At 38.8% G+C, this 25,248-nt stretch overlaps 2 protein-coding genes across 5 annotated transcripts; one reads left to right on the top strand and one right to left on the bottom strand.

The window, feature by feature from the left end:
- Positions 1–33: 33 nt before the first annotated feature.
- LOC148893259 (inositol-3-phosphate synthase 1-A-like) lies at positions 34–15,581 on the bottom strand. Of its 3 annotated transcripts, none has more exons than XM_089004071.1 (11): positions 15,455–15,581; positions 9,224–9,348; positions 8,980–9,141; positions 7,544–7,673; positions 6,280–6,473; positions 6,050–6,199; positions 4,435–4,650; positions 3,894–4,058; positions 3,534–3,647; positions 2,109–2,326; positions 34–1,194 (listed from the first exon to the last, which is right to left on the bottom strand). In XM_089004071.1, the coding sequence occupies exons 2-11, from the start codon at positions 9,335–9,337 to the stop codon at positions 1,002–1,004; spliced, it is 1,656 nt and encodes a 551-aa protein (XP_088860197.1). In that variant the 5' UTR covers positions 9,338–9,348; positions 15,455–15,581; the 3' UTR covers positions 34–1,001. The 3 variants fall into 3 exon arrangements, with proteins under 3 accessions (XP_088860197.1, XP_088860196.1, XP_088860198.1); XM_089004070.1 differs by lacking the exon at positions 15,455–15,581 and adding an exon at positions 13,534–13,633; XM_089004072.1 differs by lacking the exon at positions 15,455–15,581 and adding an exon at positions 9,943–10,060.
- On the top strand, positions 14,847–24,502 carry LOC148893258 (programmed cell death protein 10). Of its 2 annotated transcripts, none has more exons than XM_089004073.1 (8): positions 14,847–14,974; positions 16,959–17,225; positions 18,028–18,081; positions 19,978–20,095; positions 20,184–20,310; positions 22,049–22,127; positions 22,215–22,297; positions 23,675–24,502. In XM_089004073.1, the coding sequence occupies exons 2-8, from the start codon at positions 17,136–17,138 to the stop codon at positions 23,754–23,756; spliced, it is 633 nt and encodes a 210-aa protein (XP_088860199.1). In that variant the 5' UTR covers positions 14,847–14,974; positions 16,959–17,135; the 3' UTR covers positions 23,757–24,502. The 2 variants fall into 2 exon arrangements, with proteins under 2 accessions (XP_088860199.1, XP_088860200.1); XM_089004074.1 differs by lacking the exon at positions 14,847–14,974 and adding an exon at positions 15,127–15,333.
- The last annotated feature ends 746 nt before the right edge of the window (positions 24,503–25,248 follow it).

Raw genomic sequence — 25,248 nt, 5'->3', positions numbered from 1 at the left:
CTTTGGCCCATTTTAGATTGACACCCAGTCAGATTCTTGCTTCAGTACCAGCTTTAATGAAAACCAAATCAGCGCGTTACATGGTCTTAAAGGACAACCAACGTCTCCGGACAAGTTGTGTCTGTAATTTGTAAAATGGCTTCAAATGACTTTTACTGAGCGTATTTGACAAATATTCCACCGCATATAGCTATATTTTACGTTTTAAGACTTGCGCTGAATATTCAGGAAGTCTTGTTTTTGAGTTGGTGACGAGTCCGTACGTGACGTCACTAAAGGAACGCCCCCCCCACCGAAAAAAGGACACATTGTAGCAGTCCTTCCATCACGTCAATGTGTTTTGCTGTATTGTTTGGTCTGAAAACCTTGTGTTGCACCCAAAAGCCGCCAGAAGAGGGTGTCTAAGCTCCATATAAGGAATTTATCAGCCTGTGGAAAAAGAGGTGGCCACAGGAGGTCGCCATTTTGTGCCTCTTTTACTGGTGATCCGTTTCTCCCCAATGTTGCCTCAAAATGGCATGGAATACAGTCTTTAATCGATTGCAAACATGCATGCTTTCCTCTTCGGAACTATTTGAATCATATTCATAACTGGAGGTGTAACAAGAAAGCATATTCCCGAATTTGAAGCCATTGTTTTGATTCTCCAGCAATGCAAGACGTCTTGGCATGACGTCACGAATTGGGGGCGGGACTTTCTGAAAATGCCTAATTCGCAGCTCAATTTTTTGCTTATTTTGGACACTTTAAGTCATTTTTATTGGTGTTTTGCATTTGAATAAAAATATCATATTGCGTGTTTTGGGTATTTTAGATGCTATACAACGTTTTTCTGATGTCAGTTAAGAAACAAAAAAGTGACGTCGGTTGTCCTTTAAAAGATGTATGAATGGGATCAACAGCAAAAAGAAAGTCAACTTCCGTAGAAAGTTGTGCAGTTTACTGTAAGATGTTTGTAAAAGAACACAGTTAGATCCTGGCTTTTATGTAACATTTGTCGTCTACTTGGAATGCTCGGCGTCGTTGTCGTCGTCGTACGCGTGGACGCCGTTGGTGACCTCTGTGCGATTGACGTTGGCGACGATCTTCTTCGAGGTGGCCACGTCGCCATTGATTTGCAGCGGAGACAGGAAGTTATTGTGTAGCTTTTCCTCCAGCAGCATGTGACTCTGAGGGGGAAGGCCCAGACACGCCCTGGAAAAAAGGACGTATTTTAAAAGACAACCGACACCCCCGGACAAGTTGCGTCCACAATTTGTAAAATCACTTCAAATGACTTCTACTGAGCGCATTTTACAAAGATTCCGCCGTATATAGCTATAGTTTACATTTTAAGACTTGCACTGAATATTCATGAAGTCTTGTTTTCGAGTTGATGGCGATGCCCTAAGTGACGTCACGGAGGGAACGCCCCTGACTGACAAAGCGACACACAATGCATTTTGGGTATTTTTTTTCATCCGAAAACATAGTGTTGATGGCGAAATTAGAAGGAAAACTACATAAATAACGCGATGGTGAATCATGTCGCAGCCAATTGCAGTAACACGCATAAAGAAGGTGTAAATTGACACAAATTCCCAGCGGACAAATCAGCCCATTTCCAACGGAGTTTGTGCGCAATCTTGTGCATTTTCTGGGCGCTACATTGGAGTCCAGATGGCTCGAATTGATACGGAAGGACTTCTTTTAATCGATTGCAAACATGTATGCTTTCCTCTTCAGAACTATTTGAATCATATTCATAACCGGATGAATAACGAGAAAGCATCTTCTCCGAATCTGAAGTCTCTGAAGTCTCTGAAGCCATTGTTTTGATACTGGAGCAAGGCAGTTTGTAAAGGAGTATCCTGGCGTGACATCACGAACAAGGAGGCGGGACATTCTAAATCTCGCCAGTTTGAGCTCATTTTGTGGCAGTTTTGGGACACTTGAAGTCATTTTTTTATTGATGTTTTGCATTTGACTAAAAATATCAGCCTGCAAGTTTTGAGTATTTCAGATGCTATAAAAAGTGTTTCTGATGTCAGTTAGGAAACAAACAAATGGTGTCGGTTGTCCTTTAAATACTGTCGATAAATGACAGCATCTAATTCATGTGTTCGTACCTCATGACGTTTTCAATGGAGGCCCTTTGGCGGAAAAAGGCGTTGATGACGGGGGTCCCCGGCGGGACCAGGGGGGCTTTGCATAGGAAAGAGAGCAGCGCAAGGACGCTGTGGAAGGACTGAAAGTGGTCCTCGCCATCAGGCCGGAAGCTCACGCGCTGGCATAGCTCCGTCAGAATGGCCAAGTCCAGGATGATGGGGCTGGCCAGAAGAGAGTCCTGCTCCGAAAAATGTGGCACAGTGGAGGACCATCACAGAGGAAAGTCAAATAAGTCATGAAAAGGCAGTTGGCATTTTACTAGAATGTGAGAATTTTGGGTGGGGGAAAAAAAAAAAATCATAATAATGCGCAATTGTCATATTATCTGAAAAAAATAATCATCTTATTAAAATTAAACTACTACTACTACTACTACTACTAATAATAATAATAATGAAAATTTCCCCATTGTGGGACGAATAAAGGTTTCCTGATTCTGAATAATAATAATAATGCAAATTTCCCCATTGTGGGACGAATAAAGGTTTTCTGATTCTGAATAATAATAATAATAATAATAATATAATAATAATAATCGGAATCACCTTTATTGCCAAGTATGTAGAACACACAATAATAATAATAATAATAATAATAATAATAATAATGCAAATTTCCCCATTGTGGGACGAATAAAGGTTTCCTGATTCTGAATAATAATAATAATAATAATAATAATAATGCAAATTTTCCCATTGTGGGACGAATAAAGGTCTTCTGATTCTGAATAATAATAATAATAATAATAATAATAATAATAATAATAATAATCACCTTTATTGCCAAGTATGTAGAACACACAATAATAATAATAATAATAATAATAATAATAATAATAATAATAATAATAATGAAAATTTCCCCATTGTGGGACGAATAAAGGTTTCCTGATTCTGAATAATAATAATAATAATAATAATAATAATAATAATGCAAATTTCCCCATTGTGGGACGAATAAAGGTTTTCTGATTCTGAATAATAATAATAATAATAATCGGAATCACCTTTATTGCCAAGTATGTAGAACACACAATAATAATAATAATAATAATAATAATAATAATAATAATAATAAACACATTTGAGTGATAAGCGCCTTTCAAAACTGTCAAGGTCACTTTACAGTCAGTTTTTTTTCTGTGAGTGAGCAGCGGCAGCCACAAGCGCCAGCGTTCACTCAACCCCGAATAACTCAAATAGATCGAAAGCTAGCTAGATAGCTAATAGATAGCTATCGAGATTTTTAATAGCTAGCTAGCTCCATAGATAGCTAGCTAGATAGCCAGCTAACCAGATAGCTAGCTAATAGACAGCAAATAGATAGCCAGCTAGATAGCAAGATAGGTAGCCAGCCAAATAGCAAGCCGGATAGCTAGCGATTACCTCGCAGGTGTTATGCAGAACGATAGTGTTGAGGCCGCCCATCATGATCTCAGACGTGTATTCATCCATGGCTCGCTTACTGTCTCCCACATACGGAATGTATTTAATTACCACCTGAAACGAACGGGGAAGAAAAGAAAATATATTTTTTCAAAAACTGACCATCTGCCTCATAATGCGGTGCACCTTATGTATGGAAAAGGTTTTTAAATATGTCATTCGTTGACAAATATACCATTCATTGAAGGTGCGCCTTATATTCCAGAAAATACTGGAAATTAAAGGTCATTTTAAACAAAATGTAGGGAAAAAAAAAATCAGTGGTGTAAATGCATTTTGGATGCACCAAAATTCACTCACACAGTGGTCGGGTTTTTCTCCGTGGTCGTAAAGCACCGAGTTGCAGCGCACCATGTCGTCCACCACGTTGCTCTTGGTGATTTCCTTGGAGCGGAATTGCTGCGGTGCAGACAAATTCTTGCCATCGTTGTTGCCAAGGTGGTTGTAGCTCACGATGGAAGTTGGCTGGAAAAGAAGGAGGAGGGAAAAAAAAAAAAGGAATTTGATAAGAATAAAATTGTTTTGGTACATGTTACTTCGATTGTCCTGACTGAGTATGGGGTCTATGACTGGCCTGATTGGACCATTTGCTCCGGTATCATCTCATCAGCATAACTAAGCCTATGTTGCCTAAGAAGTCTGTTGTAGGAACGATACAAATTGAACCTAACCCCACCATGGTGATTTAGTGAAGGGTTTTGGTGTTTTCTGAAAATAGCTTCTTTTTATTGTTTTTGTTGTTGTGTTATTATTATTATTATCATTATCATTATTATTATTATACTTATCATTATTATAATTATTATTTTAGTCAAGTGTTTTTTTTTTTGCCAGGTGTCACCTTAATTCCTGAGCTGACCAGGAAGTCCACCAGCACGGATTTGATCTTAGTCTGTCCGGACTTGAAGTCATCCCCTCCGATGAAGACCCCCCTCTGCTGCGCCAGTTCCACGGCTCCCGGTACAAACGTATTCTGAGGTGAACCGTTGATGTAAGCGCATCCCTCCAGGATGCTGGCCACTGCGAACAAAGTGGAGGGAGACACCTCTGAGCCCTCCTGACCAAAAGACACAAAGGGAGAAAAACAAACACAGAAGTAGTCAATTTACTGGCTAGGTAATTTTATAATTTTGGATTTATTTTTATTTTTTTTTGACACACTCTACATCAAGGGTGTCAAAGTAATTTTTGCCACGGGCCATATTGTAGTTACGCTTTCCTCTTGAGAGCCGTTATGAATTTGGGGAATCCGTAAGAGTGTTTAATCCCTTCCCCATATTACATATAGCGCGCACAACATATTAATCAATAAATAGTTTGAAGATTTTAAGTAAAAAATAATGTTATTGTGGTTTCAGAATCAGAAAACCTTTATTCGTCCCACAATGGGGAAATTTACATCTGACAATTTGAAATGTTTTGTTGGGACTTTAGCAAGCAGCATGGAACTTGCTTGATTTGCTATTGTGGGCCGAATAAAATGATCCGGTGGGCCAGATCTGGCCCCCGGGCCTTGACTTTCACACCTGTGCTCTACGTCTTGGTGAAAAAAGTGAAAACATGTTTTAAGCCATTTTAACTCATTCACTGAATTTATTCGGGAATTGAAAAGCATGACGTGCAGCGCCATTCCCGAATTTTTTCGGGGTTTTCTTGCGAGTGGGTGCCAATAAAGCGCTGGTCAGACCTCTGGAAATGTTTTTTTTCTCTTCCACGAGGGGGCAGCATTTCTCTTTTTTCATGTTATAATAATAATAATAATAATAATAATAATATCATGTCTCTTTTTTCCATGTTATAATAATAATAATAATAATAATAATAATAATAATAATAATAATAATAATAATAATAATAATAATAATAATAATAAATGTCATTTATAAGTGCCTTTCAAAACTCTCAAGGTCACTTTACAGTCACAGGATAAGTTTTTCAGTGGGTGAGCAGCGGCAGCCACATGCTCCAGCGTTCACTCAACCCGGAAGTAACTCAAATAGATAGAAATCTAGCTAGCTAGCTAGCTAATAGATCGCTAATAATAATAACAATAATACAATTGTTGGCAATTTGTTACAGCTACAGCTTCAAGCGCATTTTCAATCAATATGTATTGTATTTTGTACAGCTGCCTCCATTTCAAGCTCAGATAACTCCAGACCCATATAACTTAGCAATTAACTATTTATTTCTGATGAAAGAAGAGAGTCTAAGGTTTCTTACGCTGAATTGAATGTTTATGTAGTGCTAAAAGTCAATATTTTGTGGGTCTTGGAATTTGAGTGAAAATGACAAAAACCCTGGCACTGGAGTGGACACATTTTTCCACATTTTTGGTAGTGAATGAGTTAATAATACTCCTTCAATTCGGGATTTTTTTTTTTTATTTTTTGCCCCACGTCGAAATGACTGTTTCACTTTCCATCCCAATCACGGCCTCAAACATCACTTCTCACCTGAATGGCAGCCAGCAGGTTTTCCGCCGTGTCGTTTACGCCTGGCGTGACATCGCAGAAGCGCTCGGTGGTGGCGGTCCACACCACGATCACTTTATCCGCTCCGCTGACCTCCTGGAAATCACGGATGTCCGCTCGGATGCGCTCCACCTGAAAACGTCAATTGCGCGCAAACTTCAGCTCGTTGTAAAAGTGTCGCTAAAAACAGGAAGCGGAAGTTTAAACGTCACCTGCTCCGCCATGGTCCCGCCGAGTATGTTGTCGGCTCTGCTTTCCTGGTTGGCGGCGATGAATTCGGGGATGTAGATGGACGGTCTGGGTTTCATGACGACCATATATGGTCGTAGCTGCTCTTGGAGCGACCAATCGAGCACCTGGGCACGCTCCATCGCTTTTCCCAGATCCAGCGAAGAGATATCCCAGCCTCAGAAAACATTCAATATGCCAACAATAAGTCTCAATTAATAATAAGGCAGCTTTTTTTGGTCTTTTAAGGCGGCTTCAAGGACAACTGACGCCTCCGGACAAGTTGTATCCACAATTTGGAAAATCACTTCAAATGACTTCTCCTGAGCGTATTTTACAAAGATTCCACGACATATAGCTATATTTTACGTTTTAAGACTCGCGCTGAAGATTCAGCAAGTCTTGTGTTCGAGTTGATGACAATGCCTGACGTGACGTCACTGAAGGAACGCCCCTGACCGAGAAAGCGACACACAATGCATTTTGGGTACTTTGTTTGGTGTGAAAACTTCGTGTTGATGGCGAAATTAGAGGGAAAAATCATAAATAACGCGATGGTGAATCGTTGTGTGTTGCACCAAGACTACTATTTGATACTAGTTGACACAAATTCCCAGCTGAAAAATCAGCCCATTTTCAACGGAGCTTGGGTGCCATCTTGTGCATTTTCTGGTATGCTACATTTCAGTCCAGATGCCTCAAAATGACACGGAAGGACTTCTTTAATCGATTGCAAACATTTATGCTTTCCTCTTCAGAACTATTTGAATCATATTCAGAACTGAATGAGTAACAAGAAAGCATCTTCTCCGAATCTGAAGCCATTGTTTTGATTCTCGAGCAAGGCAAGACGTCTTGGCGTGACGTCACGAACAAAGGGGCGGCACCTTCTGACTCTGAAACTTTCTGAGGTCATATTGAAGTAGTTTTGGGACATTTTCAGTCATTTTTATTGGTGTTTTGCATTTGACTAAAAAATATCAGCATGCGTGTTTTTGGTATTTTAGATGCTATAAAACGTTTTTCTGATGTCAGTTAGGAAACAAAAGAAATGGTGTCGGTTGTCCTTTAAGGGACTTGGACTATTGGAGAGAAATGGTTTCTATTTCCAAGTCAGCGGCTGCATTTTACCTTCTGAGCACTCTAAAGTTGCCTTAAGATAAGGATTGAAAATGGTGTCATGTCACCCGTCTTACCCATACATACAAAGATACACAAAAAAAAAAAATCGACATGGACACTCTCTACCATCAAAGACGATGTCATTGGGGTGCACCATGGGCAGCAGATCACAGAAAGGCACATTGACTTCGCCATCAGGCCCCGATCCGAGAGACACGGTGGAAGCTTGCAACAGTGACCCAAAGTAGTTTGCTTTCTAAAAAAAGAGATAATGTCATCACAGGACAAAATACAGTAAAGTCTCGTTATATCGATATGGGATATATCGATAGTCCCGGTTATATCGATACTATTTCTATGCACGCACGGAGAAAATTACATGCAAACAGGGTCGGATATATCGATAGTCCCGGTTATATCGATATTTTTTCGGACTCCCTTGAATATCGATATAACGAGACTTTACTGTATGTTCTATATTAAAGGGTGAAACTTTTACACAGAACAAACCAAGTGTTGCTATCATGACAAAGTGGTACTCAGGGATTCTCATTTAAAGGACAACCGACGCCTCCGGACAAGTTGTGTCCATAATTTGTAAAATCACTTCAAATGACTTCTACTGAGCGTATTTTACAAAGTTTCCACCGCATATAGCGATGTTTTACGTTTTAAGACTCACGCTGAATATTCAGGAAGTCTTATGTTCGAGTTGGTGACGATTCCTGACGTGACGTCACTGAAGGAACGCCCCTGACCGAGAAAGCGACACACAATGCTTTTTGGGTACTTTGTTTGGTCTGAAAACTTCGTGTTGATCCGTGCTGATGGCGAAATTAGAAGGAAAACATAAATAAATAACGCGATGGTGAATTGTGTGTTGCACCAAGACTACTATTTGATACTAGTTGACACAAATTCCCAGCAGACAAATCAGCCCATTTCCAACAGAGCTTGGGCGCCATCTTGGAATGGAAGCAGATTTATTTGGGACAGGAGATGTGAGACAATCTTTTTGTCAATGGATGCTACAGCTGCGTGTTTGCGTTCAACATTTAGCTTGTCGTCGACGTGCACAATCCACCATGATGTCCCTGATCCACTGGTGGAAAGACGCTTTGATCTTCTCCTCTTTCATATAGAACTGCTTCAAGTCACAAAGACGGTACAGAAAGACTGCGAGACTAATAAAGGCAAATCCATCCATCCATAACTGGATGAGTAACAAGAAAGCATCTTCTACGAATCTGAAGCCATTGTTTTGATTCTAGAGCAAGGCAAGAAGTCCTGGCGTGATGTCACGACTAAGGGGGCGGGACCTTCTAAAACTCACCATTTCCGGGATCATTTTGAAGTAGTTTTGGGACACTAACTCATTTTTATTTGTGTTTTGCATTTGACTAAAAATATCAGCCTTCGTGTTTTGACTATTTTCGATGCTATAAAATGTTTTTCTGATGTCAGTTAGGAAACAAAAAATGGTGTCGGTTGTCCTTTAAGTCACCCATCGTTTTACATTGGCCATGATTTTTCATGAATATAAATCTAAGGATCTCTCTCACCTTGAGTCCAGTTTTTGTGTTCCAGGTGAGCTTCATCTTGTTGGCCAACACCGCCGCAGTAACTGTGGTGCCGTTGTTGCCACCCCAGCCTACCAGCATAACCCCCAGGCGGGGTACGCGTTTCTCCGTACGAATGGTCATCTCAGTGGAGCGGGGCGTCACCTATTTGGCGTTACGTGCCTGATTAGCGTGTGTGATAAGGACATTCTATTCTGCCTAAGTTAAATTTTAGAGCGAAACTTACTGTGACCGTATTGCCATTTTTGTGCACAGATGTGGTGTGGTAGGAATATTGAGCTTCGATATGTGTGTCCGTATACTTGACATTGGGACTGTTGATGTGAATCTTCACAGGCATGTTTGACAATTCTGAAACAAAAACACACAGGATCCCATCAGGCAAAATGAACAAAGAATTTGATTTTGTTTGTTGGAAAAAAAACAAACTAAGAAACGATACATTTGGCCTAACATTCATCATACATGACACTTTTCAGACACTAATGCTAAACATTTTATGAATGACGTCGAAATGTTCGTCGGGGGTAAAAAAAATAACATTTCATGTTACATCGATGAAAAGGTTTCTTCAGCCGTCATCTGTACTTCTTTGAATAGCAAACCTCCCTTTCGTCACTAAACCTACCTCCCTCTCAATAAGTAAAATAAAAAAAGATTGTTGACATATTATCTCGGCATGTTCTTACAGAATTGAAGGCACTTGTACTTAAAAAATAAATACACTTTAAAATAATACGACCACGTTTAAGACATTTTTAATGAAACCAATAAAAACGAATACTATCAATATACATGCATTATACCGTCTAATTGTATCTCATTCAACATCATTCTCGCACTAACAGTTACCACTAATGTACATATAACAGTTACCACTAATGTACATATTAAAAAAATGCCCAAACATGTACATTAAAAATAAAAAATTAAAAAATGACATACATGCGTCGCCTCCCAAAGTCGTTAAAACGTCCAATGGAAAAGAATTGACACACTCAATAACGTCTAATTAGCATGAAGGCAGATCTGGAAAGTTCCGTTGTTCTTCTTCTAAATTTAGGGTGTTGATCGATAGTGTGCTGCTTCTCAGTGGCGGAAAGTGGAATTACATCCCAAAACAATCGCATGATTAAATTCGTCCTTAAAAACATAAAATTAATCCAAAAGTAGTACCAAGAACCCGAGTTAGAGACATGTTTCATTTAAAGGACAACCGACGTCTCTGAACAAGTTGTGTCCATAATTTGTAAAATGGCTTCAAATGACTTCTACTGAGCATATTTTACAAAGATTCCACCGCATATAGCTATATTCTTATGTTTTAAGACTCGCTCTGAATATTCAGGAAATCTTGTTTTTGAGTTGGTGACGAGTCCGTACGTGACGTCACTGAAGGAACGCCCCTGACCGCAAAAAAAAAAAGACATATTGTAGTAGTCCTTCCATCACGTCAATGTATTTTACTGTACTTGTTTGGTCTGAAAACCTCGTGTTGCACCAAAAAGCCGCCAGAAGAGGGTGACCAAGCTCCATGGAAGGAATTTATCAGCCTGTGGAAAGGGGCTGATTCATTCCTCACAGGAGGTTGGTCGCCATTTTCTGCCTCGTTTTTGGTGATCCCCCAATGTTGCCTCAAAATGGCACGGAATAAATTCTTTAATCGATTGCAAACATGTATGCTTTCCTCTTCAGAACTATTTGAATCATATTCATAACTGGATGTGTAACAAGAAAGCATATTCTCCGAATCTAAAGCCATTGTTTTGATTCTCCAGCAATGCAAGATGTCTTGGCGTGACGTCACCAACTGGGGGCGGGACTTTGTGAATGCCCAATTCGCAGCTCATTTTTTTGCAGATTTTGGACACTTTAAGTCATTTTTATTGGTGTTTTGCATTTGAATAAAAATATCATACCGTATGTTTTGGGTATTTTAGATGCTATAAAACGTTTTTCTGATGTCAGTTAGGAAACAAAAAAGTGATGTCGGTTGTCCTTTAAAGTACACATATCAGGGAAATAAGTAGCAATTACATTTTTTCAGTAAAGTCAAAAACGTCAAGGGAAAAATAAACGGGGTGAAATCGCAAGTAAAGCCAAAAAATTACAAGAATTAAAATTAAAAAAAAGCAAAAAAAAAATTTAATTCATAATTAATTGATTATGTGGATTTTATTCTGCCATATATAGGAACTGGGATCGGTCTAACAAAATAAATATAAAAAAATCATCCATGTCCATCGTCATCCAAACTGGAGGCAATCTGAGCCCTTGTTTCCGTGGACATGATTCTGATACTCACACTACAAGGGGAGTCATTGACATCCATTCAGGCATGCTTCCAAGGAATTCAAAAAAGACACTGTGGGCTTCCAAAACCACTTGGACCAGACGCGAGTCATTGGAGCCCTTTGGAAGCCGAGATGCATGGCAGCTGACAACAATGGATGTTATGCAACCGAAGCTTACATGCCAAAACTTTGGTACAATGTCGCTCAAGTGAGGTCATGTTGAGTATGGATCACTTCTTCAGACCCTCTCTAGTGGAATTGTACTGATGCCGACAGCCCCGGCATTTTTTTAAAGGTTGGGTGGGAATAAAAGAGCAACAAAAATACATAGTCACCTTCCTTTTAAACGTGTATTAATTGATTCCGAACTATTCCAACCAACGTCTACCTGTTCAACACATTCTGGGTCATTGTCATATTATTTCACATCATTCAATATTATCCCCTTTCATTTTATTTCATTTCAAATCATTCCATATACAGTGATACCTTGGCTTACGAACTTAATTGATTCCCAGACAGAGTGTAAGGCGAAAAGTGTGTATCCCAAAAATTAATTTCCCTTAGGAAACCATTAAAATGAGAATAATACGTTCCCAACACAACACACACAATTTTCTACTTTCTAATTTTTCTTAAAACTACAAAAAAAATATAACTTATTTTATGTATAATCAATGTGCTATTGTATTATAATTAAAGAAACAAACTACTGTATAATAAAGTGGTTTTATTGACCTTTATGATGGTCGTTGATGGCATGATGGAATGGAGTGGCCTGTTTCATCAGCATTAAACACTTGATGAGGAACGTAACCTTCTTCTTTCACCATCTTGAGGAATGATCTCTTGTAGGTGCTTTCTCTGTGATAATTTTATCTAGTTCTTCATCAATTGTGTTCTGTTAAGCTGGGTTGATATCTTTTTGCATTAAGTGTACAGATGGCTTGTGCGGGTTGTTTGTGGAGCCTAATCGATGGGATATTTTAACCTTGAACTATCTAAGTTGAAACTCTCTTACTGTCGTCTGCCTGTCTCTTTAATGTTTAAACCATCCCCCTCACTGCTGCGTTCTTCACCAATCACGTGGCTTCAACCAAAGACTGGGGGCCGGGAATAGAGGACAAAAACAGTCTGCTGCCATTTTGAATGACACATCACTCATTGAGGCAGATCCGTGTCTGAAAAAAGTTTGTATGCCAAGGTAAAGTTCGTATGCCAAAGTAAAAATTTTCATAAATGTAATGTTCATAAACCGAAAAGTTTGTAAGCCACGGGGTTCGTAAACCGAGGTATCACTGTAGCTCTTTTCATTCAGCTTTTAGGCTTTCACATGTAATTTCTCCAAGTAAAATGCAATAAACAAAAAAAATGGCTCTGTTCAACATACGAGTTCTTTTCTGGAATTCACACATGATCCCCTGCAGCGGTTGGTTGTTATGCAATGCATACCGGTTGAACACGAGAGTGGATTTTTTCACACACACACACACACACACACACACACACACACACACACACACACACACACACACACACACACACACACACACACACACACACACACACACACACACACACACACACACACACACTCCTGTTTCAATGGTTTTGTGAAGTCCGGATAACTCCAAATAAGTAGTGAGGACCACTGTTGCTGATAAGTTTAGAGAAGAACTTTTGTTACATTTGAACACTAAATGTCACCCCATTTCCCACTTCAACCTCGTTAAAAACAAAAAAAAGTGGACTTTAAACTGAAATAACAGCAGGAGTGAGATTTCTGAATGCCGACATTCAAAGTCCTCACTCCTGTAGTGAATTTGGTTAAAATATCATTTTACTTTTTGTGGTATAAACTTTTTCCTCTCATTAACCACACACACACCCAAAAACACACAAAGTGAGTAAAAAGTGTGTGTCCAAGTGAAATGAAAATACACACCAAAAAATTATTTTGGGTGAATTTGTGAGGACCTCTTTGAAACTTTAACAGATGCATATATAGACCCTCTAGAAGCCTTTAGAATGGAAAAAACTTGTGAGGACCGGCCAAAAGGTCCTCACTTGTCAAAAATGTCCTCACTACGTGTGGTACAAAATGTTAATGGTCTTCACAAGACTAGTCATACAAACACACACACACACATCCAAAAGAAAAGCAGAATTTCTAGTGTGACCCCGGCAATTGACTCCATCGTGAATACAAACACTTATTACAGATATTGATGCAATGACCTACGTGTGAAATCCTGCGTCTTGCTGCTCTGATCGCTGCTGGCAATGTGAGCAAGTAGGAAAGTTCCACAAGCTTCGAACAGCTTGGCTACCTGCCAGTGGGCTTTCTCAGGAACCCCACCTCCCTCCCCCCAGCCTCCCACTTATAGCCTCTCCAGCGCCGTCTAGAGGATATAGGAATGTTCAGTGTAGGATAGTGTGCATACGTGTGTTATTTGTAGACACGTACTATGAACCAGGGTGGCAGCTATAACTTTTTCACTGGGGTGGCCACGATGACACGTTTGAATCACTAAGGTGGGGATGGGCAATTTCAATGATCCATAGCTTTTCGGTCGCGCTATTCGTTGGACCAAATGGTTTTGTAGACTGTGTGGTTGGATTTTTGCATTATTTTATTATTATTTTGCAGTATTTTTTTCTGTTGTTATTTTGACTTTTTTTTTTTCTGTTGGATCCTGTTACTTTGAATTACTTCTTACATAATGATTCAAATTAAAATTTATTGTGTTTCCTATACAAAATATATATTTGATGAACACAAACAAATATCATATAAATCTACTATCTTGGTATATATATATAGGTCTTTTTTAATTTTTATTGTTTTTTGGAGCGGGGGAATTTAATGGGTCAAACGTACAAATGGTATTGGTGACTACTCAAGAGTTGAGTACTCGTACTGCTCCCCGTCTGAAAAAAGGGGCTAAATAAATACCTTAATACCTTAGTTTCTATTATTATTATTATTATTATTATTATTATTAATATTATTATTGTCACTGCTGCTGTGAAATGTAAAATATAAACACTGTCCTTATACAGTACTCTACATGTATTTCCATTATATCTGTTGCGTGAAGTAAAATCATGAGACGAAGCGCACCAAATCCAGCAGACATTTAAACAGCTTCTTCCCCAAGTCATTATCTCTTTGAACTCTTTCAACAGTAGCCAAAATGGAACTGTATAGTGCCACTTAGCAGGTTTTTTTTGACGACGATACTCGTGCTGCGTGTTCTACCGGAAACAAATTCCTTGTGTGTTCTACATACGTACTTGGCAATAAAGATGATTCTGATTCTGATTCTGAAACAGAAACAAAATGTTTATCGGTTGTTTCACAACTTCTAAATTATCTTTTCCTGAAAGTGTAAAATTATGAACTACGTGACAAAGTTGTGACTAAACTATGTGAATTACATTGACTGATTTTTGTATTGTCATTTTGATTAAAAAAAAATTGGGAACGGCAGATGACGTCACGCCACTGTTCTTTTCTGATTGGATGAGCGCGCCATCTACGTAGCAACCGTCCGGAAGATGTCGCTCAGGCCAGTCCTAAAAAAACTTCCGCCTTAAGTTGTACAGAAAACATAGCTGCTAAAAAAAGGTTTTTTTTTTCGGACGACGTACGCGCCCTTGCTTACGGAGTCCCAACACAGGTAGAGACGAGCACACGCTTCTCACCTCGTCGCGCACACGCCGCATGAGCACTTGATGTCGCGTGTTTTCCTTTCGCCACATTTAAGCAGGGCCGAGACAAATGCTACGCTTCGCTTTCGCTGAGCTAACACGGCTAGCACGTCCGCGACGCTTTAGGAAATGCTAACACTTTGGCTTTTCCCCCATCGATCCACTCGAGCTGCAATTACTCATCGAAACGACTCTGACCGAGACATTCAAAGCCTTTTGTTGATATTCATTTTGATCGTCTCGACGAATTCACCAGAACGTTAGAACTATACGTCGGCTACTTTCGGAGCTAGGTTAGCCTAGCCGCCGCTCAGAGGCTACATTAAAGGTGAGGAAAAAGCGTCTTAACAAAAAAAAAAACAACAACCACGCTGTTGTATTAACAACATATTCAGTGTGTGGATACGTCAGTCAAATCACAATTGAATGTAATTTCTTTAAAGTCTTACTTTGTTATATATCCACTGGGCTGATATTTCCACACACCTGCAAAGGAGAACGCTTCCAAGTTGGCCAAATTTTGTGACTCGTCATGTTAGGTGTTAAAAGGCCCCCACGTTGGCCTGCCACTCCCATCTTTCTCTCTCTCTCGCCCTCTCTCTCTCTTTCACATACGCTGGCAGAGAATTCTCAAATTTTCATAAAACAAACAAGTGTCGAAAAGACAGCGATACACGCACACACCCAACAACTAACTATTATGACTTCAAAACATGCGTGTTCTGAGGATATAGCTGCACTCTTACAAGATTAAGGTCAATATACAATAAGGGAAATAAAACTTGGATGTGTTGCATGAAAAAAAAATACTAATGTTTAATGAAGAAGAAGATTTACAGTGATACCTTGGCTTACGAACTTAATTGGTTCCCAGACAGAGTGTGTAAGGCGAAAAGTGTGTAATCCCAAAAATTAATTTCCCAGAGGAAATCATTAAAATAAGAACAATCCATTCCCAACACAACACACACAATTTTCTCCTTTCTAGTTTTCTAAGCCTTAAAACTACACTACATTATTTATGTATAATACATGTGCTATGGTATTATAATTAAAGAAATAAATTGTACTATATAATAAAGTCGTTTTATTTAATTTTGTGACGGTCGTTGATGGCTTGATGGAATGGAGTGACCTGTTTCCTCAGCATTAAACACTTGATGAGGAACGTAACCTTCTTCTTTCACCCTCTTGAGGAACGATCCCGTGTAGGTGCTTTCTCTGCGATAATTTTATCTAGTTCCTCATCAATTGTGTTCTGTTTTGCTGGGTTTGATAGCTTTTTGCATCAAGTGTACATGTGACTTGTGCGGGTTATTTGTGGAGCTTGATTGATGGCATATTTTAACCTTGTAGTCTACACTCTGCTTTTGAACTATCAAAGTCCAAGTTTCACTGTTTTCTATCCATTTTCTCACTCTCCGTCATCTGCCTGTCTCTTTAATGTTTACCTCCACCCCTCCCCCTCATTGCTGCATTCTTGACCAATCATGTGGCTTTAAGCAAAGACTGGGGGTGGGGAATAGTGGACAAAAACAGTTGGCTGCCATTTTCTTGTTCGGAGAACAAGCTCGTTCGTGATCGACACATCACTCATTGTGGTGCTCCGTGTGTATCCCGAAAAATAGTTCGTATGCCAAGGTAAAATTGTCATAAATGGAAAAGTTCGTCAGCCAAGGGGTTCGTAAACCGAGGTATGAATGTAACAATATATATGACACAGATACAAAATGGATGCCAGAGGGAAAATTCAATGTTTCAAGCATAAAGTATTAAGAGCCAATAGTCAAATCGGGCAAAGTTAGGGCAGCCATAATAAAAATCATGACAAAAAAAATGTCATTTTAAATATTAAGTACGTGCATAACAAAAATAGAATAACATTAAACAGTTTGCATTGATGACCCGTTGACTTAAATTCTGATTTTCCCTCTTGTGTTTTTTTTTTTAAAGGTTGCCTTCCCCTGAGAACATTTATTTCTTCTTCTTATTGTTTTTAAAGAGTGTGCATGTGTGCTAGCGTGTTTGTATGTGAGTGAGTTTGTGCGGGTGTATATGTGCGGGTGTGCGTGCATGTGTGCGTGTTCCCCCCCGACCACCATTTGACCCTGAGCCACTCCTCCCTGGAGGATGACAATGGAGGAGATGAAGAATGAAGCGGAGACAAACTCCATGGTATCCATGACGCTCTACACCGTGATGTATCCAGTCTTTAATGAGGTACGCCGGCGATTTCATAATTTCGTAAAAAGATCATTTTAGTGTGATTCCATTGTAATTTGGGACCGTTCAACTGTGTTTTTGCTTTTATGTATTTTGCAATTTTCATGAAACAACTAAATCCTTCATTAAACCGGTTTGGTGGGGTTAGGTTCAATTTGGATTGTTCGTACAACTGCTTACTTAGGCAAAATAGGATTAGGAATAGGCGATACAGGTGGAAGTGGGGCATTCAGGCCAGTCGTTCAGACTCAGAGATGTTCGATCGGACACTGGACAAAGACTCAAACTCAGAAAGATTGTCTTTACTGCCGGCAGGAGACGCAGCCATTCATGAGAGATGCCTTAATTCTGCAGCCCTCTCCCAAGCTATTTTTTTTTAGAGTATATGCAAATTTAAGTGATACATTAGTAAAACATGATTAGAATACCACGCCCCTGGGCGTTATAAGCGCAAACAGCTGTAAACAATAAAACATTGTCTCTTCCATGAACTGATACATTTGTAACCTGAGCTCTTCCTGTGAAGGAGTTTCAGGTCATAAATAGCTTCGGTGATAAAGGAGTTTCCCAAGTCCTAAATTCTGTCCCAGGCCAGATCTCCTCGACGAAGATGACAGTTTAACTTGCTGTGTCTGTTGATCTCAGATTGACCCCAGGTTGTCTGTGCTTCAATCGTGTATTCGAGTCACGCATGTTGACTAAGCATATAACAGCATGAAACTTTTAAATATGATAACTTCTTATTCTGTCTAATCTCTATCACTGACCTCCTTGCCCATTTTCTGCTTTTCCGCGTCAGCTGGAGAGGATCAACCTATCGGCGGCTCAAACCCTCAGAGCGGCTTTCATCAAAGTAAGTACAAGAGAGACAAATATTGTTACAGTAAAGTCTCGTTATATCGATATCGGATATATCGATAGTACCGGTTATATCGATACTATTTCTATGCACGCACGGAGAAAATTACATGCAAACAGGGTCGGATATATCGATAGTCCCGGTTATATCTATATTTTTTCCGACTCCCTTGAATATCGATATAACAAGACTTTACTGTATTTTGTCAAGAAAATTAACACATGACCCCAAAAATCATTTGTAAATACAGTTTAACCAACATAACTATGACCCTGATTTATATACGTGGTCATAATATTGGGATTTAGTGACAGGAAAAATGTGTTAATAAATAAACAACTTTCCTCCGAGCAATTATGTAAAAGTGTAAAATCTATTTACTTGATCCTCACATGTACAAATTTATCTGTGGTAAAACAATCTAAGTCTACCTTAGTTTTGGGCCTGGAGCGGATTAATAGCATAGCATAATAATAATAATAATAATAATAATAATAATAATAATACATTTAATTTATAAGCGCCTTTCAAAACTCTCAGGGTCACTTTACAGTCACACGCTAAGTTTTTCTGTGGGTGAGCAGCGGCAGCCACACGCGCCAGCGTTCAACTCAACCTGGAATAACTCAATAACTGACTAGAAAGCTAGCTAGCTAATAAAGTCAAAGTGACTCAAACATTTTTTAAAAACCGCCAACCTCCCTTAAAATAAATAAATAAATAAAATGGATGAATAATTAAACAAATAAGTAAATAAAAATGAACAGAAAAATAAATACACAAATAAACGGATACATAAAGAAACTACTAAAATAAATACAATATCATGGACAAATGCAGTACTTTGAAAAGTAAAGGTGTATTTTGCCAAAGTTATAGTTTTTAGCTGAGTTTTACAAATTCTGAGTGAAAATGGCAAACCGCACACTTTGCCTTGCATGAAATGTATTTTTCAACTGTAACTGGATTTTCACTATTTGTGACAATTTAGCTCACAGGTGTCAAAGTCAAGGCCCGTGGGCCAAATCCGGCCCGCCACATCATTTTTTTCGGCCCGCGAAAGCAAATCAAACTTGTTAAATTCCATGATGATTGCTAAAATCTCAGCCAAAATTTCATATTTTTGGATGTCAACCACAATAAAAGTCATTATTCTTGACTTCAGATTTGAAAACGACTTATTCATTAATTTGCTGTGTGCTCTATATGTAATATTTGAAGGGATTTAAACATTCTAATGGGTTCCCCAAATTCATAACGGCCCTCGAGAGGAAACCATAACTACAATGTGGCCCGCGGCAAAAAATGACTTTGACACCCGATTTAGAGTCTTCAATCAACCTATGCATGTTTTGGGAATGTGATAGGAAACGAGTACCCGGAGAAAACCCACGTAGGCACTGTGCCACCTAAAATTTAATACAGTAAAGTCTCGTTATATCGATATCGGATATATCGATAGTCCTGGTTATATCGATACTATTTCTCTGCACGCACGGAGAAAATTACATGCAAACAGGGTCGGATATATCAATAGTCCCGGTTATATCGATATTTTCTCGGACTCCCTTGAATATCGATATAACGACACTTTACTGTATATGACAGTATTTGTTTGTTTGTTTGTTTGTTTTTGTTTAAAATGTTCATTTTATACTCAATACAGAATTGATCGAAAGGGGAGAGAAATGTCTTTTTTTTTTTGATGGTTTAAACAAGTGCCCCCTCCCCCCGACCCACCTCAAAAAAAATAAATGTTGCTTTGGCTTATGAAAGTTTCAGGTTAAATAGTGAAACCTCAATTTTTGAATCATAGGCATCCCCAAATATCACTTGAAGCACTATGTTGTGTTTATTCTAATAATGATCTCCTTTACACAAATCCAACAGGCAGAGAGGGAGAACCCGGGCCTGACTCAAGACATCATCATGAAGATCTTGGAGAAGAAGAACGTCCAAATCAACTTCACCGAATCGCTGCTGCGCATGGCCGCCGACGACGTGGAGGGTACGTACACGCAGCACCGCATCGCTAGCAAAGCCGCCTGCCATCCAGTCCCACCTATCAATCAATGAGCTGGTAACCTCTCGTGCAGAGTTCATGATCGAGCGACCCGAACAGGAGTTCCAGGACCTGAACGACAAGGCACGGGCGCTGAAACACATCTTGAGCAAAATCCCAGATGAGATCAACGACAGAGTACGCTTCCTACAGACTATTAAGTGAGTGCTGGAAAAAGTTGAAGGACTACTGTACTCTTTCCTCGAGCTTCTGAAATCGAGCCACTGCGGTTTGGCAAAACCACGTCAGGCACGTCGGATGAATAATAATAATAATAATAATAATAATAATAATAATAATAATAATAATAATAATAATAACACTAACTCTACCAATAATAATAATACATTTAATTTAGAAGCGCCTTTCAAAACTCTCAAGGACACTTTACAGTCACTGGATATTTTTTTTTCTGCGGGTGAGCAGCGGCAGCCACATGCGCCAGCGTTCACTCAACCCGGAAGTAACTCAAATAGATAGAAAGCTAGATAGGTAGCCAACAGATAGCTAATAACTAGCTAGGTTGATAAAGTTATTTTATTATTAGAATGAATAAACAAACCTATAAATAAATATATAAATATATATATAAAAAAAACAAATACATAAATGAAAGGCGGTTATAAATTAAATGTATTGTTGTTATTATTATTATTATTATTATTATTATTATTATTATTATAAATACATAAATAAATACATATATATAAACAAACAAATAAATACATAAAAACACTTAAATACAAACATAAATACATGAATAAATACTATATAAATACATAAATAAGTACATAAATATAGATAAACAAATAAATACATAAAAAAACACTTAAATAAATACATACAAAAATTAATATATAAATACATAAATATATATATATATATATATATATATATATATATATATATATATAAATACATAAATATATATATATATAAATACATAAATAATACATATATGAATACACAAATAAATACATAAATATATATAAACATATAAACAAATAAATACAAATGTAAATGCCTAAATAAATAAGCATAAACAAATGTTAATGATGTTGGTTCCCAGAAAGTGTGTGTAAGGCGAAAAGTTAGTCTGCCAAACATTTATTTCCCATAAGAAACCATGAAAAATGAGGATAATCCGTTCCCAGGTCCTCATAAAACATAATTTTGTCCTAAATAAGCCATAAAACTACACAAAATATACCTTATTTTATGTATAATAAATGTGCTATTGCTCTATCCATAAGTTATCTGGCTGGCTACCTAGCGAGCACTTTATTTGCTCGCTATTTGCTCTCAGCTATGTAGCTATCTATGTATTAGATGGCAACAAGCTATCTATTAGCTGGCTAGTTAGCTTTGTATGAGTGTATTGAGTGAACGCTGGCGCTTATAAATGACATATATTATTATTATGATACCCATCAAATTTCTTTCAAGGTCATAAAGACATTTCAAACGTAACCTACCTGCAACCATTAAAACTGATGGCTCGTGCCATCTAGTGGCAGAAAAATGTAGTCAAGTATGACAGTGTTTCACACTCTTTCATTAACTGTACCCGCATAAATCTTTGTTCTCACCTGTTATTGATGGAAAGGTTTCTTCATCCGTCATTTGTACTTATTTGAAGGTGTCGGATGTTTCGCTCCTCATCCGAAAAGCTTCGTCAGCGAACTAAAATTTTGCTGGTAGCTCTCACCCTATATACATCCATAATGGACAGAGGTGGTGGTGCCTCTGACGAAGCTTTCCGGATGAGGAGCCAAACATCCGACACCTTTAAAGAAGTACAGATGACAGCTGAAGAAACCTTTTCATCGATGGACCACTCCTGTATGACTGAGAGCTTACACAGACGTATTATCACCGTATATTTTCACCCCTGTACAGAGACATAGCCAGCGCCATTAAAGAACTTCTGGACACTGTCAACAACGTCATTAAGAAATACCAGTACCAGAATCGCAGAGTGAGTCACGGCACCGATTCGCGCTTCTAAAATTCCTTCCTTTCGCATTGCCTGCAATATTTGCTGATTGTAAATGTTCTGCTCCAGGCCCTGGAGCATCAGAAAAAGGAGTTTGTGAAGTACTCGAAAAGCTTCAGCGACACCCTCAAAACATACTTCAAAGATGGAAAGTAAGTGCAGTATAATGCAGGTCCCGTCTGCTTTAAAAACATGTGTAAACATCAGCTATTGTCGCGGCTTGGAATTGAAGCGGATTTATAGGAGATGTGAGACGGTCTCTTTTCATCAATGGGGATGCTACGGCTTCGTGTTTGCTTTCAACATTTAGCTTGGGGCAGACGTGATATCACTGATCCACTGGAAAAAAATGCTTTGATCTTCTCCTCTTTCATCTAGAACTGCTTGATTGCAACAAAGAGGGTGCAGAAAGTAAAGGACAATCGACACCTCCCGACAAGTTGTGTCCATAATTTGTAAAATGGCTTCAAATGACTTCTACTGAGCGCATTTTACAAATATTCTACCGCATATAGCTATGTTTTACCTTTTAAGACTCGCGCTGAATATTCCAGAAGTCTTGTTTTTGAGTTGGTAACGAGTCCGTATGTTACGTCACTGAAGGAACGCCCCTGACCGAGAAAGCGGCACACAATGCATTTTGGGTACTTTGTTTGGTCTGAAAAGTTTGTGTTGATCCGTGTTAATGGCGAAATTAGAAGGAAAACACATAAATAACGCGATGGTGAATTGTTGTGTGTTGCACCAAGACTACTATTTGATACTAGTTGACACAAATTCCCAGTGGACAAATCAGCCCATTTCCATCAGAGCTTGTGCGCCATCTTGTGCATTTTCTGGGCACTACATTGGAGTCCACACAGCTCGAATTGATACGGAAGGACTTCCTTAATCGATTACAAACATTTATGCTTTCCTCTTCAGAACTATTTGAATTACATTCATAACTGGATGAGTAATAAGAAAGCATCTTCTCCGAATCTGAACTCTCTGAAGCCATTGTTTTGATTCTGGAGCAAGGCAGTTTGTGAAGGAGTAGCCTGGCGTGACGTCACGAACAAAGGGGCGGGACTTTCTGAATCTGTTCCGAGCTCATTTTGTGGCAGTTTTGGGACACTTTAAGTCATTTTTATTGGTGTTTTGCATTTGACTAAAATTATCAGCCTGCGTGTTTTGGCTATTTTAGATGCTATAAAACGTTTTTCTAATGTCACTTAGGAAACAAAAAAATGGTGTCTGTTGTCCTTTAAGATTTAATGACTGTCTGTTTTTTTTTGTTGTTGTTTTTTTTTTTTTTTTTACGACAAGATGGCGCCGCGAGGTTGGTTGCCTTTCCAGCAACTCCTGTATTTTGTTTTTCTACTTCTTCCTTTCCTCTTACTTTCATCACTTTGCTCCTGTGAAATGTAAATGTCTCCACTGCGAAACTAATAAAGGTTAATCCAATCCAAACTAAACTGGACTGCGTCACGTGAAAGCGGCCATCTTTGTAGTCCTCACTTCTTCATGCTCTTGTCTTCTGTTGCCAGGGCGATAAACGTCTTCAACAGCGCAAATCGACTCATCCACCAAACCAACCTCATACTGCAGACCTTCAAGACCGGAGCTTAGCACAGTGAGGACCATGAAGTCTGGGGAAAGCCGACACCGAACCCTGCGACGGTGGTATTAAGGGGAAGGGGGGGGGGATTTGGAGCAGGTGGGCGGCTGGGTCGACATATGGTTGGAGCGCCCGACTCATATTTGTAAATTAGGAAGAGGTGATTTTTTGGGGGTGGGGGGGGGGGGGATAACAGCGGGAGAGACTGAAAAGTGCCATTTGTTGTAGTCAATGAGGATTTTCCAGTCTCCAGCTGAAATAAGCCCAAAAGTTTGATTTTATTTGGACACTTTTTAATTTATAACCCTGATTTTTTTTTTTCTTTTTTCGGGAGGTGTTTATTAAAGACTAATTGCCATTTTTCTAATATATTCATGTTGATCGTTTTACGGATATTGAAAAAAAAAAGATTAAAAAAAACTGCAACAATCATAGCAACGCGCAAGATGGCGGACGGCGGCATCCATTTTGTGTCCCTCCTTCGATGTTGGACAGGGCCTGCGAGGCGGCCATTTTAAGGTCACTGCTTTTCATTCATTCCTCTTCGCTTTTCTTGACGACCGCGACGCCAAAATGACTTCCAAGCACCTTGTTGTGCACCTTACTACTTCTTATCAGTCATACAACATTCCCTCCTCCTCAACAGAGTGTTAGCACGCCAAGACGCTCCTCGCTGTCTGGGGTTGTAAAGACAAGAAAGAAAGTCTGTATTTAACTGATCCTGGTTGCAAATGTTCAATAAATAGTTTCGAAATGATCACTTTGTTTTGTTGGTGGATTTTTTTTTATGTGGAACCATGAAACTATTAAATGTAATAAAAAAAAATTCCAGATCATGTCATAATCTGTTGATAAAGTGTAAATGTTTGTGGAAACATGACATGGATGAAATACCACATCAAAAGATATTGGGTGTTTTAATAATAATAATACATTTCATTTCCAAGCGCCTTTCAAAACTCTCACGGTCACTTTACAGTCACAGGATAAGTTTTTTTTTCTTTGGGTTATCAGCGGCGTTCACTCAACCCAGAATAACTCAAATAGATATAAAGCTCGCTAGCTAGCTGGCTAATAGATAGCTGGTCGGCTATTGAATAGCTGACCAGCTATTTAGTCAGCGATTGAATCGCTAGATAGCTAGAATAGATAGCCAGCCAGAAAAGCCAATCGCTAGATAGCTAATAGATAGTCAGCTAGATAGCCAGCAAGATAGATAGCCCGCTACATAGCCAACCAGATAGCCCGCTAGATAGCCTGCCAGATACCCAGCTAGAAAAGCTAACAGCTAGATAGCTAATAGATAGCCAGCTTTGAAAATGCCAACCCACAAATATGTGTGGGTTAACTGTTGTCGCGTTAACAAAGCAAATGGCTTCTTTCTCCACTTTTAATGACAAAAAAAAGCAACATTGATTGTAATACGTGTATTGAGCTGACTTAATTGTTTCTTTAATTTTCAAACTACACTGACTGGAAACTCATTTAGATGCGTTGGATTTA

This window comes from Hippocampus bargibanti, linkage group LG09, assembly GCF_051943395.1.
Source record: "Hippocampus bargibanti isolate YZ-2025 linkage group LG09, ASM5194339v1, whole genome shotgun sequence".
NCBI lineage: Eukaryota > Metazoa > Chordata > Actinopteri > Syngnathiformes > Syngnathidae > Hippocampus > Hippocampus bargibanti.
This window is presented reverse-complemented; position numbering and strand designations above follow the sequence as displayed.